The sequence below is a fragment of the Monodelphis domestica genome, chromosome 6, assembly GCF_027887165.1.
Source record: "Monodelphis domestica isolate mMonDom1 chromosome 6, mMonDom1.pri, whole genome shotgun sequence".
NCBI classification, from domain to species: Eukaryota; Metazoa; Chordata; class Mammalia; order Didelphimorphia; family Didelphidae; genus Monodelphis; species Monodelphis domestica.
In genome coordinates this window covers 207182625-207204178 of record NC_077232.1, presented here as the reverse complement: position 1 = coordinate 207204178, position 21554 = coordinate 207182625, and the positions used below count along the sequence as shown (strand labels likewise).

The window sequence follows — 21554 nt, the reverse complement described above, 5'->3', positions numbered from 1 at the left end:
AATTTCATATGAAGGATAGCAATGTGGATGAGTTAGATGGTCCTTGTCAGTCCTTCTCCTTAGAGGAATCAACCTGAAGAAATGAACCAAAAGTATAAAAATACCAAAATAATAAAATAATACTATAAAGAATGACAAGACAAAATTTTAAAAAGTAACAGCAATTATTTGAAATAGAATCCTCAGGGTTGGGGAGGATGGATTAGCAATGAGGACTTTCTGCAAGACCTACTAAAAGAAGTGAAATGGGAATAAGCATGAAATCAGTACTCTTTAGTATCAGTATAAATAATCATAACTAAGCAAACAGAAAGGTAGATGGAGAACAAAATAAGGAGGAGATTTAAATAGAGGGAGGAAATTATCAAAGTTTAAAAGAACTTTGTCCATGACTTTGTAAAGTAGCAATGGGAAGAGAAAAAAAATGATTTGGATTTGTGCTATGTAAATAAGGAGAGAAAAGAGAAGGGATAGATATAAAGTTATAGTTATCAATTACTAATGTTGTTTCATTTCTTTTCTTGCCCTCTCCCACTTTTTTCCCCTCAAAAGAATCAGTGATAAAAATCAAAGAGTGGAAACAGTATGTACTAAGATATGTTAGGGGTAAATACAAACATAGTAATCCTAATCATGAAAGTGAGTGTGATGCATTCACCTATAAAATGAAAGATAATATTAGAATTGATTGGAAAGTAAAATCCAAAAACATATTGTGTATGAGAAAGTTTTAGAAATAAAGGTTATTGTAGAATTAAGATGAGGGATTGTAATACAATCTATTATGCCTCTGTTTATACACAAACGGAGTGACAATTATTTTATCAAACAAATCAGTAAAAAATAAAAGACATACTTAGTAGAAATAATCAGGTAGCTGTTAATATACCATAGGTAATTAAGATGATTATTTTAATTCACTAACCTCATTCTAATTTCTCTTATAGTCATTTGCCTTATGTACGAAAGCAAATTTTATGTTCGTTGAGGTTAATAACTATTTCATTTCCTCTTTATATTCCTAGTTTATAACCTTACAAATACTCTGCACCTTCTAAATATTTATTTATTGAGTAAAATTTAACTTTTTTCCATTTAAAACTTAGCCCACTTAATAATATCTCATCAAAAGTCATTTAAAGATCAAAAAAGACTTCTTTAATGACATCTAATCTTGTTCTTATTCTGTTTTAAACATGAGAATTTGATTAATCTTGAGTTGAATTTCTAGATTTCTGTAACCAGTCTTCTAAACACTACATTTTCACAGACTGTCCTACTGTACTATTTCCCACCTTAGTTCTCATTTCCCTGGTCTAAAAACAATAATTAATAAATAATAAATATGGATTCTTTTCATCTAAGTGTTTTTGTTGCTGCCTTTTTATCACATGCATTATATCTCATTCTTTTTTTCTGTGTCAAAAAACTTCCAAAATGACTCTTCAGCTTTTTAGTGTTTGTACATTCTGCATACAAACAAGTTTAGATTATCCCAATCTTAAAAAAGAAAAAAATCCCATGAGCTTACTGAATTCCTCAAGATATTGTTGTATCTCATTGACAAAATTAAATTGATCTATATTGTTATACCTGCTTCCTCATTACCCACACTTGAAATTCTTTCCATGTGGTTACAGTTTTTATTCCACTATTAAACTATTCTCCCTCTAATTACCTCCACTTAATCTCAATTTAAATAAGCACAATAATGTTTTTAAAATGATTCTCAACTAGAAATCATTCAACCTGGTCTCTAGCCCTTATTGAATCACTTTCAACTATGTAACAATAGCCAAAATTAATTTGCTAGATTTCTGGTTCTTCATCTGTAAAATATGACCTTAAATAATCAGAGCTTCCAGATACTTTCTCATTTTAAGATGTATAATTCTCTGATTTATTATTCATCCTCTTAGACTACTCCTAAATCTCAGAGAGTGCCCATACAAATCACCCTCATACTGCTTCATCTAAAACCGTGTAGAAAGTTGAGTAACAACTTGTGGAATTTCATTGAAGGACTTGAACTCTTGCTTTTGAAACTCAGTCCAGATAGAACTGACATGATCAATTATAGGTCCCACCTTATGTCATGACCCATTTGATTCTTTTCACCCCTCTTTGAGAAAATACCTCTTAAATTTTGACCTTTTCATTATACTCTACCAAGGATTTTTCACACTCTGTGAAACATTTTAACGTTCAATTTATGGCAAGTCCCATCACTGTCTTCAAACCTATGCAAGGTGAAGAAAAATAAAACTAATGCTTTTTGTTTTCTAATGTATTCATCATTATTGATCATACTTTATTCTTATATTTTCACCCATTCAAAGTCTTGCATGACATTGTTCTCTGTTCTTTCTCCTCTCACCTATATGACCATTCCTTCACTCTTTCTCCCTGTGGTCCCCTTCCAAGTCACTATTAATACAGATTTCTTAGAAGACTTTTTTTTCTTTTAGAAATGATATTTAAAATTTAGCATTGAACTTCCATATAAACATATAAACTTGCTTCTTGATTATATTTAAATCATTTTGCCATATATTGTATCATAGCAGAGGAAAATTAATTGGATGAATGCCTATTTTATAGACCATAACCATCATGCCCATTAATATTCCTTTAATTAGCCTATATTGATATCCCATCCACATCATGACTTTCTCCATCATAGCTTCAGTATATCATGGATCAGTTCACCATAAGAAATTAAGTGGAAATTTTGAAGTGAATTTTGCAGAAGCTCTAGATAACATGTGAAGGCCTAGTTATGATGCAGAAAAAAGTTTGGAAATTATATAGGCTATAAAATTAATCCAAATTTTACTTCAAGGTACTATAAACAGCCCATAAAAAAGAAAGAAATTTGTTCTTCTTCTATGATATGAAGGGAGAAAGAAATATTTTTGCACAGATTTTCCATATTACAGATGCATCAAACACCTGTGATGTGGTAGGGATACCTATAGTCCTATTTTGTAGTTCTGTAGGTTTTTTTTTAAAATCATATCATTATTTCATCTAATTCTTTTCAGAATTCTTGGTTCTTGACTCAGTCTTAATTGCTTTTCTAATGCAAATTAGAACAAAATTTCCAATTATTAAAACAAAAACCAAACAATCTTGTAATTGATGAGCGTGAGAATATAATAATTCAGTAACAAATTGTGTTTTATGATAAAATGCAAATGACATTTCAGAAAAGATGTCAGGCAGTATGATTGAACCAGTTTAATTTCACCAGAGAAGAAAGCCAAATTATAAAAAAACCTAGTTTTGAAAGCACTAAATGATGGTTGTTTAATATATCTGGAGAAGAAAATGATAATTTTTTAAAAGTCACAAATGTCAAAAAAATCTTAAAAATTAAAATTTTAAAGTTTATTCTTTGAACTTTGTAAAAAATTCTAAAAATTATCTGCACAAATTTTGGGTAGGAACAGACACAACTTCATGACCACATTATTGATTAAAAGATATATGAATAAAAGTCATGGTGCATTTTATTGCTAATTATAAAATATTTAAATCACTAAACTAAAGCATATCTCTTGATTTTGTCTTCAAACAATGTGTCTATAACATATATAAACATCATACAAGGTTCAGTGATAGATGTGACCATAGCGATAATATTTTTTTAATATTTCTCTTATTTATCAATGTTGAGAGAATAAATCAGGGTGATGTTCTTCAGCACTATCTGGTTGATGCCCAGTACAGGCACAATGAAAGAGAAATTTATATATATATATATGCATATATATAATGACATGCTCTTTTTTGACTGATGCCATTTTTTAATAGTATCAAGACAAAAAATACTTATGAGGCTTCCTCAGTAATATGCACAGCCATTGAAAACAGATCAGTCTAATAGTACACAGAGAAAAATTAACAGGATAATGAATGCCTATTTTATAAACTCTGAATTGCAGTTTGATAAGTAATCTACCAACCTAATACATAAATACATATAGCTTAATCTGGTAATACTAATTGATAATGAGTAAGGTCGGAATTGAATAAGATGGAGAGGACTCCCTGAATGACTTTGCAGAAATTGCACGATACTTTTGACATAAAGTGTACTTGACAAGAATTTTATAATCATAAGAAATAAAGTATTTCTTAACAAATGAAACATCTAGATAATGTATGATCATAGAAGGAGGTAGTCTAGTGATATTGTAGAAAACAAGAAAATAAGTGAAAAATGCATGATGCTCTGGTAATCATAAAATGTTAAAAGAAGTAAAAGATTTTACCTCTGCAAGGTAACTTAGACCCCCTACCAAGTCTTCATGGATATGTATGTATAAGAATTGAACATTATGAGAAAGCTAAGGTGGTCTATGCTGTTGGAGTGGATACATAGACCAATAATCTCACATATACAATAGAACCTCAGAGTGTTTAGATAACTCAAATATCTTTCTCTAAATTCAAAATCTTCCCTGAGTCCCAGTCCTGCCTTTATAAAGTATAAGATATAATGTATAAAATATCTTCAAGGATCTCTAATTACAGAGGTATAAAAGGAGGAAATTCTCTCAGTGCAAATAAGTATTCCCTTTAGCCTGGATTAGAGACTATTCAAATGACCCTGAGTAGGTAAAAGACTTGACCAACACAAGAGGGGAACTTAGCAATATCAAGTACAATTTTCTCCTAACTCATGCTGCTTTTCTAATTTCTTAAAAAGAAAAAAAATATATATATATATGTGTGTGTTTCTGTATGTATGTATGTATATATGCATGAATTGCTGGGAATGTTTGAATTCCTTATCACATTTGTTTTTTCTCATTTTCTAGTCTATACTATTTATCTAAAGTATGTAACATATATTCCCCATAATATAAAAAATAATATATTGTGAGATGGCAGCATGGCACAGTGAATAGAAAATAGCTTTGACATGAGAAAGACGTGGGTGGGTACTTATCTTCTAACATACACAAGCTATGTATTGGCAGGGCATTTAAGGATCTCTATGCTCTCTTAAAAAGCAGTTGCAGATATGAACTGTGGGAGAGTTTCTACATCGGCAGCTTTACACATTATTGAAATTGCATGCTCAAACCTTCTAAGATATAAAACATGAATATATATGTAGTGAGAGATTTTATATATTGCAGAAAACATATTTTATATATTCTGAGCAAATTCTGATGACAGTGAAAAGAAATAGAAAATGCATGTGATTTGAAATTTAATATTTCCCAGTAATCAGAATATGGTTTTCTTTATTCATTTGTCCATTTTTTATGCTGATAAAAACTGCTATTGCCAGGCTAAGGACTGGAAAATTGCTGTCATGTTTTTCCCAATTATCATTTTTCAAGCATGTTGTCCATTTTGGGGTTTCTAATTTTTTTTTTTTTAGTTTGCAATGTCATGCCCTGTAGGGCCTCTATTATTCCCACTGGTCTCCAAACTAGGCAGGGAATCCATGTCTAGCACCAATAGGCTGGGGATGTCACCAGATTTAATACTTCTTGACAGGACTCTGATGCACAAGGAAATTAAATGGGAATTATGTAAAGTGTAGTATTCCTTCACTGAGGATGACAAATGGTTATTTTGCAAACAATAATTTATGAGCAGAATGATAGTACTTCAATGGAATTAGAGCAATAGGGAAGACACCATTTCCTCACTTATAACTCTTCTAGATTATCCCTGTCTTCCTTCAAAATTGTCTGATTAATTGAGTAATCAAAAGCCAGACATGACCTCTGTGAAGCCTTTCTTTGTCTTCCCAATTTGTTTATGGTCTTACCCTCTTGAATTCCTTTATGTGACTTTGTTTATGTTTTGGATTTGCTTTTCTGTGTATATATATGCTACTTCCGAAATAAAACATAAATTTCTTAAGCACAGGAACTATTTTGTTTTCTTTGTATTTGTAGCCCTAAGACAATATTGTTCAAATACTAGCTAGCATTTATATTGGGTTTGGGGTTTGACCAAGAACTTTTTTTGTTTTTTCCTATTTGATCCTTATTCCAACCCTGTCAAGTAGTTGATATTATTGCCAAGCTTTTATTTTTTTATTTTTAATTAAAATTTTTATTTAATTAATTGATTTTGAATATGTTTCCATGGCTACATGATTCATATTCTTTCCCTCCTCCATCCTCCTACCTCCATAGCCAATGAGCAATTCCACTGGGTTTTACATGTGTCATTGATCAAGACCTATTTTGCAAACCATTTAAAGAGGAAGAAACTGGAGCTTGGGTTAACATCTTTTCCCAGAATCACAAAGCCAGTAAAGGTCTGAAAAAGAATTTGAACTTAGGTCTTTGTGTTCTGTCTACGTGTCTAATACTCTATCCTTCACCTAACCTAACTGCTTCATACTAGGGAATCAGTGGATGTTGAGCTGAAATGAACTAAAGGTATGACTTACCCAACCCAGAGGATCATCTTTTTCACCAAAAAATATATTTAGTAATAGGAACTCTGCTATCTTCTATGTGATACAATTCCATGGTTTTATTGATCTGACAAAAAATTTTGATATCCAACTAGAATTTTTCTTGCTTTGATTTAAAAGTCCATGACAGTACTTTTTCTTTAGCCCTCCTGGTTCTTGAGCCATAATGTTACAAATTTGGAACAAATAACCAATGACAACCTTGACTGATACAAGTCAACAAGCAGACTTCTTATTCATATTAACACTGAGTTTAAATGTTTTTAATACGTAGACATTTAGATAATCAAGGATGGATTAGTCATGTCTCTCTGTATGGTATTTGCATTTTTTCTATAATTAAAGACTAATGAGCATGCCCTTTATGTGATATTTTAGTTCACGTATAACTTTATAAATATTTCAACTTTGTGATAATTAAGTAAATTGAACTTGATTAATTAGTAATGCAATCAGCAGGTGTAGTTTGAAAATTATATTGCATCAAAAAGTAGAATTTTAATGTAACCTAATAGTTCTTGAGAGGACTTTTTCTCAAAGATTTTATAGTTTCCTAAGGCAGGATATAGGTAAATAGTGCTCAGATGGTCTCCTGATTACAGGAAGCTGCTACATTACTTTGATTATATGCTGGGAAAACATCTGATGTAGACTCAGTTCTGTTGTTATGTATAAAAACTTACAGTATATTTTGCAAATATGTCTTATGGAAATATTCTCAAAAGAGACAAGTACTTAGGCTATAAAACACCCTCTCTTTCATTGAAAGGGTAATTTCATTGTGAAAATACAAGTCTAAAAGACATCATAGAAATGTAAAGCAATGTCAGTAAATGTTTTAGTTTAATTGGGCCAAATAAAAACTAGTAAAGAAAATGGGGACAGAGCTGTGGAAATGGAGAAGCAAGTAGGCTAAGAAAAATAATGAAAGGAGTTGAGCTATTCATAAAGAACATCTGACTCATTTTTTAAAAATAAAAATGTTACAAAATGATATCAATATGCTAAATGTTTATGAGATACAATATACTTTGATGTAATGACAATACCTCTAACATATTTTCCATCACTTATTTTCTATTCCCAATGCCATTTGTTAGATTTAAAATAGTTTTGAGCGTTAAATAGTTGTAGAAAAGAGAATGGGAGCCATAAACTGTGATAATTAAAATGTTTGGGAGCAAGGGAAATATATATATATCAATTATGACCGCTGAAATATGTTTTCTACTGTGTCTTGGTTTTATATAAATATAAGATGGTTGCCAGGGAATATATTCCCAATTTATGAATATGCCCAAGCCAACTGGGTTTTATAAAGAAGTTTAATTTATAATACACTGATTAATCAATAGAAAAAGAGAGAAAGTAAGAAAGGAATAAGAATGAAGGGCCTCAAGCCAATAAGGCCTGGACCTCAGTCCTAAGAGATAAATCAGTCAGTTGGTTTTTTCACTCACCCAAGATCTCTCTAGGTAAGGCTTCTCATGCCAACCTCAGGCTCCACCTTCAAGAGAGCCTCCTTTCAAGAAATGTTCCAGAGAATTCTCCTCCTGACTCCTCCTGAGTTCTCCTTCCACAGCCTCCTTCAAGACCTCTCCAGGAGCTCTCCCTCCAGGACCTCTCTCCTCTCAGACCTCCTTCAGAGCAACCTCCCTTCAGACCTCCTTCAGAGCCCTCCTCCTCAGTCCTCAGACCCCTCTATCTTTAAGGCAACAATCTCAGTTCCCTCCCCTCAGTTCTCACATCTACCAATCACTGTCGATGTCTCCCCTGTGCCAATGGTGGCTCTAGCTTAACCCAGGACCTCCCAGAGGTCTCTCCCCTTTGCACATGTCTCTTGAAGGTCATATTCTCAAATAATTAAATCTTGATCTTTGCTGCAGCCCTTCCTAAATCCTGTTACTCTGAGTAGGGTGGAGATTGTAGTTTCCAAGACCTGGTTCTGTCATTCCAAGTATCTCTATTGTATCAATTCTAAAATCAATCATGACTCAAAGAACTTCCTGTTCTATGCTTAAGCATAGGTAAAAGCCCTTTCCATTGTTTAGCAAAAGGTTTCTGTCCTAAAGTAGTCTTAAGTAGGGAGGAGAAGGATCCTCCCATGCCAAGGAGTTTCATATTCCAATAGAGTTCTTACTATCAGTAGGAAATTTTTTCAAGTATGAAATTTCCCAATGGGGAAATTTCCAACATTCATAAGTCTAAGAAATTTTAAGGTTTACACATTATTAGTACTTTTTCATAGAAATACCCTTTTTTACATAGCAATAGTCAATATGCACACTGTTTACTTTGAATTATTTATTTATATTTTTCATAGTTGTAATTTTTAATCAAAACACCCTTTATTGCTTACTTCCAGGTCAGTCTCCAAAGCACTCAAAACATTGCTTAATATTTTTAACTACCAATGTATATTAGGTAGTATTTCAAAGATTTATTTTTTTGTTTTTTTTTCTTTTGACTTTTTCACTAATAAACTTCATTTCTGAATAGTAAGAGCATGAGTACATAGATTCTACATATGTCTATCTATTGTATATTCAAAATAACCCTTAATTTCCCACTCTTTACTGTATTGATTACAAATGCAGGATATATGTATAGTTCCTATTTTAAATGTCATTAAATTTGCATGCTATAAATTTAAAGAAAATGTGTTTGTCTTATATTTTTAATTCAATATAGTGACTTATATCAGCACTGCACTGTCAAACCTTGTTGATTTCCAAGATACTCAGTCTTTATTCCTGCCCCTTCAATATAAATCCTATAAACACTCAATTTTCTCCTACCAGGTCCAGAGTTGTACAACATATAAATGTATTGAAAAGGCATAAAATAATGGAAATCTTATTTCAAGTCATCATTAAAAATTATTTTATGATTTTATGAAACTTTCTAATTATATTCACAATGCCATTCAACTTTCAGTATTATCTTTACATCCCACATATTTATTAATAATTGGCTGAATGTTTTTGGTGACTATGCACAAAAACATGTCAAAATTTCCTTCTCTGAGAAATACTAAGTAACTTCTTTTTAAAATTTGTTCTTCCTCCACTGCTCCAAAGTAAGAAACACAAAAACAAATGCTATATAAGTTTTATTTTATTTTTATGAATGCTACCCTTCTCCTTCAAATAAACCCTGCTCACTTAATGACTGGTCAAGAATTGTTATGTTCCAAAAGGGCCTTTGATTAAATAATATCCACCAAAAATAATGCTCTCCAGATGTGTATAATCCAATTTGGTATTTGGCATATTCTACACTATTAAGTTTCAGCTGTAACTGAATTGAATTATTCACTGGTGCATAAGTTGATTGAAACCAACAAGACAACCTTGCTTAATTTATAAAGTAATTTCCACAGAGCAAATGGTGGAACTTAACTGTAAAGAAAGCACACTTTTTCATGTTTAGAGATATCTACATTCCTTATGTTAGAAAAATACTGGTTTTCTTCAAAAAATGCATTATTTTAAAGGTTTTTTTTCTAAAAAGTAATCTTGGATTCTAAGAAATAACCTTAAACTTTTCTTTAGAAAAGCAAACCTAACCTAAAAACTTTTCTTCTGTGGTATTTATACCTTGATTTTGTGTTTCTTTCAAAGAAGCCACCATACTCTTCCTTACCGTATTTCAACCTATTCAAATTCTTTTTAAAATTAATTTGAAGTGAATGATTCTTTTAATTAGAATAACTGTTACATAATTAAATAAAACACAAATTGTATTTAGCTGGAATTCTTAAAGTATTACAAAATAAAAGGTTCAGAGAATTTTAATACACTGATATGTTCAAAGAACATGAAATGTCATTTTTATAGAGAACATAAATCATAATAGAAACATTTTAAAGTTTTAAAATTACTCAATGATTTTAAAGCCCCTATTGGGAATATTTAATATAAATTACCTCAGCTTACTAAAATTAAATTGTTCATTGAAGAGTCTTTAAAAAATTAACTCTGATTAGAGGAAATGTGAATTTCTAGAAGACAAGAAACAAGAGTCAATATGAAAACTGTGTTCCCCATGCAAAGGCTGAGGAAACTAACCTTATTTTGTTCAGTTAGTTTGGCTCTTGTGATTAACTATGGGAACCCAAATAGATGAGTGGTATTATATTTTAATGCTTTTGAGATGCAAGTTTTGGCCATTCAAAGTCAGGTATGGTTTTTTTTTTTTTTTGGTTATGTTTAGACAAACTTCTTATTTTTGATCAAATGAAGAAGTTTGGTATACCCCTTGTTTCAAGTTTATTTCTGTATGTTTCTGCTATGGGTTTTGTTTGTGTTTTGGAATTCATGATATAAATGTTCTTTTTAAGCAATCAAGTATTGTCTAATATAGATTCATCGGAAAATAAGTTTCTGATAATACCTTATCTTAACATGTTTAAAAATTAGTTTATTATCTGATATTACCAATTGTTCCTGCTTCTTGTGTAACCATTATTATCAGTGCCACTACTGTCATCAAAGATTTTAGATTTAGGCTTGTAAGGATCTCAGAATTTCAAGCTTTTCATTTCATATATGTATACATCTATACATATATATTTGTATATATCATATAATATATAAAATGAACTAAAGTCTATTTTGTTTCTCTCATGTTTCTCCTTCCTTAGAAAAAATAAAAGAAAATAGAAACCTTGTAATGACTTTGCATAGTCAAACAAAATCAATTGTCTCTTTGATCATGTTCAAAAATGTATGTCATTCTGAATTCTGACCTCATCTCTTCCCTCTGAGAAGGTGGGTAGCATACTCCATCATCAGCATTGCATCACAGTACTGATAATCAAAAGTCTTAAATTCTTTAAAGTCATTTGGTTTTACAGTGCTGTTTTTCAGTAATTATTCTCTGTATCCTACTCACTTTTATCTTCATCAGTTTAAGTCTCAGATTTCTCTGAAACTATTCTTTCCATTATTTTGCCATTATTTTATGGCAAATCAATATTCTATTATATTCTAATACAACAATGTGTTCAGCCAAGCTCCATTTGATGATCACACCCTTGATTTCAAGTTCCTTTCCACTATAAGAATTGGTATAAGTATTTGTGCATACATGAAGCTTTTTAGTCATTCATTTATTTCTTTGGAGTAAAGTCCTAGTGATGATATTGCTATCATCAACTCCTTCCTTTTTTAGATGAAGAAACTGATACCCAGAAGGATGAAGCAGCTTTTCGGTGTCACCCATAATAATAAGCAACAAGTTCATGATTCATAATCAAGTCCAATGGCTCTAAATCTAGTATTCTTTCTGTCATTTATCCCCTTGTATCATATCATTCCCAATTCCCAATAACCCAATTCACCCTTATTATGAGATCTCTCTTTTATCTTTCACTTCCCTTTTTTCTCCACCTTCTATCCAATTTTCAAGTACTTTCATTTCTTCTATAATATCTATAACATTTGTAATCTAATCTCTTATTGTAGCTACTGCCAACATCATAGTACAAGTTCTCATTTCAACTTATGTGCTACAGCATCACAGAAAGCCTCCCTACCTTCATTCATCATTCCTTACAATCTAGCCCTTTTAAATTCTTCAGATTAATCTTCTTTACCTACAGATATAGTTGTGGTGCTCTTCTGTCCAATATTCTCTATTGTCTCCTGAGTGAAATTTAAATGCCATAGCCTTCCACAAGCTAGTAACATCTTATGTTTCCACCCTTATTTTATCTGAATATTTTAAGTCAAATTATTGACATATATATATATATATCTCAATATTATTGATCTTCTGAACATACCATAATAATTTCACCAGAATTCTAGAGATTTAAAGGACCTCAGAATAAATCTAGGCTAATCTCTTCATTTTATAGATTAAAAAAAAAATAACTTCAAGGAGATTTCCTCTTGCTTAGTTCCCTTTTTCTTGGCTCCTATTATCTTCCTCTCAAAATGTTTAAACATTATCTGAAATCCAACTTAAATCATAACACTTCTGTGATTATTTGTTACTGATCCTCAATCCTGAAAAAAATCTTCCCCCAAAATGGAAGTAGAAAGAAAAGATTCAGATCATATGGCTGATCCTCTAACTCCAGTCTGGTATTTAAAGGGAAAAAATCATCTAAATATCCAAAAAGTGGATAACTTGTATTTGTATGATGGAGAATTTTCTTCAATTAAGATGATTCTTTGTCTGTTGAAAGTATAGACTGAGCAAGGAAGTTCATCTGGTTACTCAGAACAGTGTGCTAATGAGGACAAGAGTGGTTCAAAGGTGGGGCAGCCGATCTGACAAGGGAAAAATCACTTCTCCTGTGGCTACAAATTGCTGTACCCTTACACCATAATAAGACATTTCCATTAAGTGCCAAATTGTATTAGAGGTTTATCTAACAAGACAAAATGTAAATGGAATAGAGCAAAATTATTACCATTCTCAGGAATCGGCTTAAAGATACAAAAGACTTTAAAGATAGGTCAGAAGCTTCATTTAGAAATTTTATATATTATTAATATTTGAAGATATGATAAATGTTATAACATATTAAAAATTAAGGGCTTTTGTGGATAATATTTTGACAGTATAAAATGTGAAAAAATCTAGATTTCTATGGGACCCAAACATCAATATGACTATGAATTTTAGTTGCTAAGACATTGAATCCATTCGTGCTTTTCTTTTGTGCTGACATATTTTCTGTCTAGGAACATTTTCATCAAATCAAAAACCAAGGTAGGAATAAAAAATGATCAACTTCTGGGAGATCTTAATACTTTTTTTGTGAAAAACAAAACATAGAATTTTGTTTTACTCAATATAATTTTCTTCTTAGAATGCTACCTGAACATTACATAGCACTTCATGATTTACAAAACACTTTACATACATTATCTCATCTGATCTTTCTAGAAATCTTGTGAGGTACATTTGCAAGTATTTCAATCTTTATTGAGAACTGGAAAAAATATGGCTTAGAAAGTTTAAGTAATTTACTATGCATTGGACAGCTCATTTTATGTAAGGGTGAGAGCTGACCTAGGTTTCTTTCGATCAATCTTTAAATAACATTGTCTTTTCCAATAGGCACTTAATTAGCCATGACAATAAATATATTAAAGATATGATATTATTTTGCTCTATTGAGGATTTCTTAAAGACGTCTATGAGCAATAGTCTAAAAATAAATTACCAAAAACCCAACTCTTTCAAATAATAGCATTTTCTTAATTTAAATAAAAGGAGTCTGATGCTTGGTGAATTAGATGGTGCAATGGATAGAGCATCAGACCAAGTCAGGATGATTCATCATCTAGAGTTCAAATCTGGCCTCAGACACTTACTATATCTATGACACTGCATACGTCATTTAACCAGTTTGCCTTGGTTTCATGATCTGTAAGATGATCTGGAGAAAGAAATGGCAAATCACTCCATTATCTCTACCAAGAAAACTCCAAATGGGATCACAAAGAATTGGACATGACAGAAACAACTAAACAATTGATGTTGAGATAGGTAAAAGAACTTTACCAAAGTCACACAAACTGCAAATAAAAATATAGACTCAAAAGCAAGTGTTCTTGACTCCAAGTAAACTATTCTTTCTACTATGCCATATTTCAATTCTTTTTGGATTAAAACTCCCAAACTATAGATTATGTGAATTCTTAAAACCATTCATTTTAATTAATTTAATCAAAATTAAATTAATTCTTAAAACTATTAAACTTATGAATAGTATTTATAGTTGGACTGCTGTAATATGATGTGTGTTTGATTCTGTTTATGCATAGTTATGTTTGCACACGTGTATCTGGAAACCCCGGTGAAAACACTAAAATATGTGAAACAGCAGATCCATTCTTTTTTTACAGTATTTTTAAACATCTACTTTGTCTGAGACATTAGGCACAGCGTAGTGTAAAGACCACTAAACTGGCCACTGAGGCTAAACATTTTGTTATATGATGCCATTGTGAACAGCTTGTTATATCATATTAAACAAATTGCTTAATCTTTCTGGCTTCTGTTTCCTTTTCCATAAGATAAGGGAACTAGATTATGTGATTATGTAGGTCACTTGAAAGTCAAAACTTAATGTAAAAATAAATTATTAGCCACTTTTTATGTGATAGGGATGTTGTGATGAACTGAGGATGTGAAAAGGAAGCAAAGTCATCCTTATCTTCAAGAAATTTATATTATTACTTCAAAAATAACATATATAACAGAACTCAAGTTCAAAGTGGAGAGAAGAATTTGGACTTGCCATAACTTTATTATTATGGTTAATTTTATGCAACATCATCAAAACCATCAAGATGAATAGAAATTAGCCAGAGCATCAAAATGTTTACAGACCAACCTATAAAGGAGATAATATATGTACACAGAAAAAGAACTGTAATACATATTGAAATTTGTCTACTTGTGATAAGATTGCAAAATTCAATGGCTACTGTTATGTGTACTCTTTCTAACTGCAAGGTTTAATTGAGTCAATGTAATATTAAGAATAATTAAACTTAATTTAAGAATAATTGTTGTTTAGTTATTTAAGAATAGTCAACTTAAGAACAATTGCAGGAGTCTATATGACTTCCCCAGAGATGTTTCTCTAGGTGGTTGGTAAGGCACAATTACTTCCTGCAGTTATGGCACCAGTGGAACACTTAAAAATAATATTTATACTTTACACTTAGAGATATAGACAGGTTTCCAGATTGTTTGTTTACCTAACATGATGTTGAATAAAGATCCAATGCTTCTTTACTGAAATCTCATGACTTGAATTTATTTAACTTACAAGTCATCATTTTCCCTCTCATTACAGTGCAAACTAGAATATCAAGCATGCGTCTTAGGAAAACAGATCTCAGTCAAGTGTGAAAGACGGTGCCCTTGCCCTTCAGATAAATCTACAACTGCAGTCAGAAATGATAAGAGAGGTAAGTAATGAAGATTTATGTCGGTTTTTTTCTTGAAGAAAATGATACTGTATTGAAAATATGAGCCTATTCATCACAGATCATGAAGCATTATTCTAAAGTGATTCTGGAAAAAAATCATTATTTTGCAATAATTTTTGAATAAACAAATTATATGAAATTATAAATATGTAAATATATATGAAAGTGTATATATACATATATTTAAAATCAAGTTGTAGTATTTTATAATAATTCTATTAAATCTTACTTTTTGTATTTTGTGTTATATTGATAATTACTGCCATTGAGATTTATGATCAAAAATGTCATTAGTAAATGACTGTAAGAAGCTCTTTTTCTTCCATACTTATTAGGTAAAAAAAAGAAAAGCCTAGTTGGATTATTCTTTTTTTTTTTAAATTTGTAAAATCAAGGTCAATGTATACTTGACACCATTAGTCTCTTTTTTGAAGAGAAAGAGATCAGAGGTAAAAAGTAATTATAAAATGTGCTAATTGCTTGTCTTATAAGATAGACATGATTAATATTTCTTTTGACAATATTTTCTTATTATTTTATTCAATTTTATTTCTTTTCAGTTAGCAGTACTATTTTCAGTTTCTCCTCCTACTCACCATAAAAAAAAAAGTCAACAAGCATTTATTAAATGCTTACTATGTGTGTCAGACACTGGAAATGTAAACTAGAAGAAAAATAATCTCTATCCTTGATGAGCTTATATTCTAAAGGGAAGATTTGTGGGGGGAAATAGTAGGTTGAAAGGCGATCCAAAGAGAACATATCCAAACAGGAGATCATTGGAGAAAGGCATCAGGAATGGAGCCCTCAAATGAAGACATGAAATTGACTGGTCCAGACAACTTCCTAAAAGTAGAGTTTCTTAAATGAATCTGAATTAGGAGCTAGGCAAAGAGATCTTTCACTTGGAAAGAGTGTTCTTACAGAATAGAAATGCTAGAGGATAAGAGGGATAAGATGAAATAAAAAGAAGTGAACATAAAAACAAAACAAAAGCATTTTAAGAAATATGCACAATCAACAAAAACAAACCCTTGCATTTTCCATGTCCAAAGCATATATGGCACATTTTGGAACCTGTTTATCTCACTCTTTTCCCAGGTGCTGAATACCATGCTTTATCCTTTGTCCTCTGGCATCCTCAGAATAAAATTTATTAAATTTTCAGAATATATTTCTGATCTTTCCAGTGTTGATATTTTATAAATATTTCCCTGGTTTTGCGTATTTATTCTGTCAGTTCATATAAATTTCCCTGGGTTTCTTTGAAACCATCACATATGACACAATAGTATTCCATTACAATCATAATTTTTAGCTATTACTAATTCATGGGCATCCATTTGGTTTCCCATTTTTGTCTCCACAAATAGAGTTGTTATGAATCGTGCTATTAGATTAATCCCTTTTATGGAACGTGGTGGAAGGAAGGGAATAAACAAGAATGTAGCAAATTGGATGATGAGTTATTTGAAGTTATTGAATTTCATCTATGAGAAGAAGCTATTAACTATAACTTTTATTTAAAAAACTTTTCTAAACTCTACCTCTTCCAGTTTTCCGTTTAGCTAGTTCTTATCCTTTTAGCATTCTTAATAGCCATAATTTTCCATTTAAATATTAGGAAAGTTTATCTGTTTTGTTTTTTTTTCCTCTGACAATATCATATGCATGTTTTCTTCCTGTTCTTGTTTTCCTTGATTTGAAATCTAAACAGGAAAAAAAGACAAAAAAAAAAACAAAACTCATAGGGCAGAGGAATTTTTTCTTCATTTTTTTTTTGCATCATGGAATTCCATGGCCAAAGAAATCATTCCCTACCACCCAAGCTAATGCTCAGCACTTTCTATTAGCATAGTTATTCTTCCAAGAAAAGACAGCTTGTCACTGGGACTGTAATTAAAATATTTTGATTTTATATAGGCCAGCATTGAAAAACTTTTGGAGATCATGTGCCCAAACTGCAACTTCAAGCTGCCTGTGGACCCCCCCATATTACTCCAGACAGGGGAGGGAGGAGGTGCTCACATTGGGTGACTGGACAGACAGGTGGGACATGTAATAATATCCTCAGGCACTGTGGAGAGGGGGAATGGGGCAGCCCTCTGTATACATGTGTCATGCGTTCTCCAACATGGACATAGCCTGTGCTCTGACTATCATTTTTAACAAGCCAAGGTCCCCTCCATGTAATAGTGAAACACCAGGGTGGCATTTTAGTGAAGGATAATTTGCTATTATTTTTACAAGCATATTGTGATATTTGTATGTATGCTATTTAAGGCATCATTCCCTAACTATATTCATTATACAAAATGTATTAATCCTTATATTTATTTCACTTTTTTACATGCAATTTTTTTCTTCCAACAAATGAACTGAACTTTATATGCTATACACAATTGGTATGTAACTAATCCTTGCTGAGATTCATTCAGAGTAATAAAAACACATATACTAAAGCATCATTTAAGTGTCATTCATTGTCTTTGTTGGTCAAAGATTTGTTCCCATTTCATTCCCAAATTATGACATAAATTCGGGCTTCTTGTGGTTATCTCTAATTCCTATTATTTTCCATAAGAATTAAGAATATAATTTGACCTAGGTAGGAGTCATATTTTTAAATACATCTACTACATTACAACACTTCAACGAGGCTTCTATTCTTAAACTTACACTAACGTAGGCTTGATACATCATAAAATAATCATAAGCTCCCACTGTCTTCAAAGAAAACTCAATACTCAGTAGAGGAAAAATGGTACCACATCAGAGAAGATCCAACGTGAATAAACAATAATTAATTTTCACACTGTTTAAATTTTCATCAGTCTGTTTTATTAATATGTCAAGAAACAAAACTTTTTAAAGAGACATTATCATGAGATAAAGATAATTTTGCTTCCATTGTTGAAAGGGAGGCCCAGAGACTTTAATACAATGCCACAATTACATATTGTCAGGGCAGCACTTGTACCAGGTCCTGCTGGCTAAAGCAGTACAGGGAAATTTGAATATCTTTTCTATAGAATGCCAAAGGCCAAGAGTCATGGGGAATGTAAAAAAGAATTTGGTATCATTTTAAATGTTTCAGCTATCATTTAAATTAGAAGTGACTATTCCAGAAGTTTCTACATGAATAAAAATGTATTATTTTAGTAAAGTTGAACTATTTCTTACATCTTGAATTCCAAAAGATTATTTATAAGACTAGGTTTTCTAAGAATAATGCATTTCTTTTGTTTTAAAATATTTCTCTTTCGAGGGAAGATAAATCCCATAGAAATTAGCTCATAATATATAAAATGTACCAAGTGAAGAGGTTATCTTTCCATTAAACTTGTATTCACTGCTATAACCATAGATCACTAGGTATGAAACAATCCAAATGCAGAAACTAGCCCATGTGCAAATTGACTGGCCAACATTTCCCTATTAAGAGATTTCATTGCTCAAAACTATGAGTTTTTACTTATGTATTCAGAAAACAACCATATAAACAATCTCTGCCCAAGTATGAATCCATTCAGCTATCTTTATATGCCTCTATTATTCATGAGGACCAAGTCATCCTGCTCCACACTTTTCAGAACCACAAATAAACAAGAATATATATTGAGGGCTTTTGTGACAGTAAAGCTATAGGTAAGTAAATAATTTTTGAAGGGAGGAAGTAAAGAGCATTCTATAACCTTAATTTCAAGAAATATTTTCCTTTAAAGAATCCAGTGGGGAAGGCTATAATTACAAACAAAGGAAAATTACTTGTAGAATTACTTATAAAACACCTCAAGGAGACTGATACTAAGTGTGTCTTCTTCCTGAAGAGACAGTGCTATTTAGTAGTTATGGTGCCCATCTAAAACTCAGAAAAGTCTAATTTCAATTTTTTTGACTTTGATTTTTATTAATGCTTAGTATGGGTAAATCATTCAACCCCTCTATATGACTTAGGCAATACTTAATTTATTTTTTTTTCATTTGAAGTAGTTCATTTAGTCAATTTAGAATATTATTCCTTGGTTACAATAATCACATTATTTCACTCCCCCCTCCTTCCCACAGCTGATGTGCAATTTCATTGGGTATTACTTAATTTAGACAGGTGGTGACCTTTGATCTTTGTGATGGGGAGTTCCCTACATTGCCAAAAGTTTTCTGAATCTTAAGTCTCTCTCCATTGCTGATTTTATTCTGATAATTTCTCTTTAATGGCTTACACACTTGTTCAATAATATCCCTCATTAAATATCACTGAAAAACTAGGCAAGTCTGGCTTGTGTTTAGATGGGGTTGTTCTTTGGGGGTTTCACTATATGTAACTCTCTTTGATAGGTTGATAGGTTTTACTAATCTTTTGTTTTTACAATATTGGTTTTTGCCAATCAGTTTTATGAATCCTTTTTTGTATTTCCATGTATAAGTTATTTGGGTAAGTAAAAAAAAAAAAGAATCTTTTACCCTATAAACCTCTTTGCTTTTTTCATTCTAATTGTATAGAAGGGAGATACTTAGTATTTTAGAAAGAGTTACAGTTGACCCTGAGTCAATAATTTTGCTGCCCAGCACTATACACTATTGATAATATACTGGATAGAGAATTCACTTTGATATATGTTTTTCTACCTGATGGATTTTCTTACTCAGAATTTATTGTTACGGCATTCTACAGTGCCCTTTAGATTTAACATTTGTAGATAGCCCAAGAATGGAATGTTCTAATGTTCTGGCATTTCTTTCCAATGCTGTAATTGCCATCCTAGAGCTCTCAGAAGACTGGGGACATAGTGGCTTTATTGGTCAGGGGAAAAATAAAGTGAAACCTTTGAAATGTTTGCCCCCAAGATGAAGCATAATGCCCAGCACATAGTAAGTGTTTTATCAGGTTTATTATAACGAAATGCCAGTTAAGAACCATGCCATAATATAATGGATGAAAAAGTTAGGATAATGATTAGCTTGCTTTGTAAATGCCTGTGGAAATGATCTCTTAAAATTTTATTGTCTACAATTTTTCTAATATGTGGGAGTGGCAGTAATAGCTTTAAATGATTCACTAGTTGTTTTATGTGAATTGGAATATTATCTAAATCAATGAGCTATAAAATAAATAGCAAACTACTTTGCCCATTTTCCATGATGATTAAAAAGCATTGCCACACACACACACACCCTCCCCCATAAAAACTTTCAATTAGACCATTTCTCCCCATGCTTAAACTTTGCTTTGATTTGCAGCCTTGTATGTCCTTTTGTCAGTTCCTTGAATATGATGTAAATTTTCTCCAAAGAATGATAAGTCTTTTAAAAATAAGCAAAACTGGTACAAAACTCAGTTGTCAAATTCATATAGCCTTCAACATGAAAATTTTACATTGGAAATAATATCAAAATGTTAATGCCTTGGGCAATCACTTCATGATAGTTTCACAAAATACTAACATTCAAGAAATAATTCATGTTATGTGTTGGTTAGGGATTTATAATAAATTAAATTTCCGTCATTATGACAACTTTCAAATAGCAATTTACACAATTACAAGATCAATTTTCAGTGTGATTCAAAGTAGGAACTAGAGAGTATTGCTTGGCTCATGAAGTTATCTTCTGGCCCTAAAAAAACAGATGGACTCAGTTTCTTTTTTTGTTTGTTTGTTTTGTTTCTTTAACAAATGAATGATTTGTAGCCTTCATACCTTAGTTTGGTATTTTCTATTTCCTATTTCTAATTTGAATGATTTGCAGCCTTCATACCTTAGTTTGGTATTTTCTATTTCCTATTTCTAATTCAGTGAAGAAAACATCTATCAAACATCTTCCACATCCAAAGATCTATGCTGATTATTTAAGGAGATATATGGAAAAATAAGTTACAGCCACTGCTAAACAGGGAGTACGATGAGTAATAAAAATAAGATAAATGCACAGACATAATGTATAGAAGCTATTATGTTCCACAGAAAAGAAATGAAAAGTGCTATGAGAGTTTGAAAAGGTGAAAAGAAGCATGTAGCATCTTACAAACTTCAAAGAGGTCTTTAAAAAAAGTGAGACTTATTGATCTGTTAGTCTAAACTTTAATAGAAATGCTGATAGCTTTGCAAGTATGGAAATGAGGCCAATAGCTCGGTATT

At 31.3% G+C, this 21554-nt stretch overlaps 1 protein-coding gene across 3 annotated transcripts in view; it reads left to right on the top strand.

Annotated features, from left to right (window-relative positions):
* The window catches only part of SPOCK3 (SPARC (osteonectin), cwcv and kazal like domains proteoglycan 3), a 611292-nt gene that overhangs the window by 416988 nt on the left and 172750 nt on the right, over positions 1 to 21554 (top strand). For all 3 annotated transcript variants that reach the window (XM_056802868.1, XM_056802867.1, XM_001365818.4), the window contains one exon: positions 15282 to 15396. In XM_056802868.1, the coding sequence (XP_056658846.1) occupies positions 15282 to 15396 (115 nt within the window). The remainder of the gene's footprint in view (positions 1 to 15281; positions 15397 to 21554) is intronic.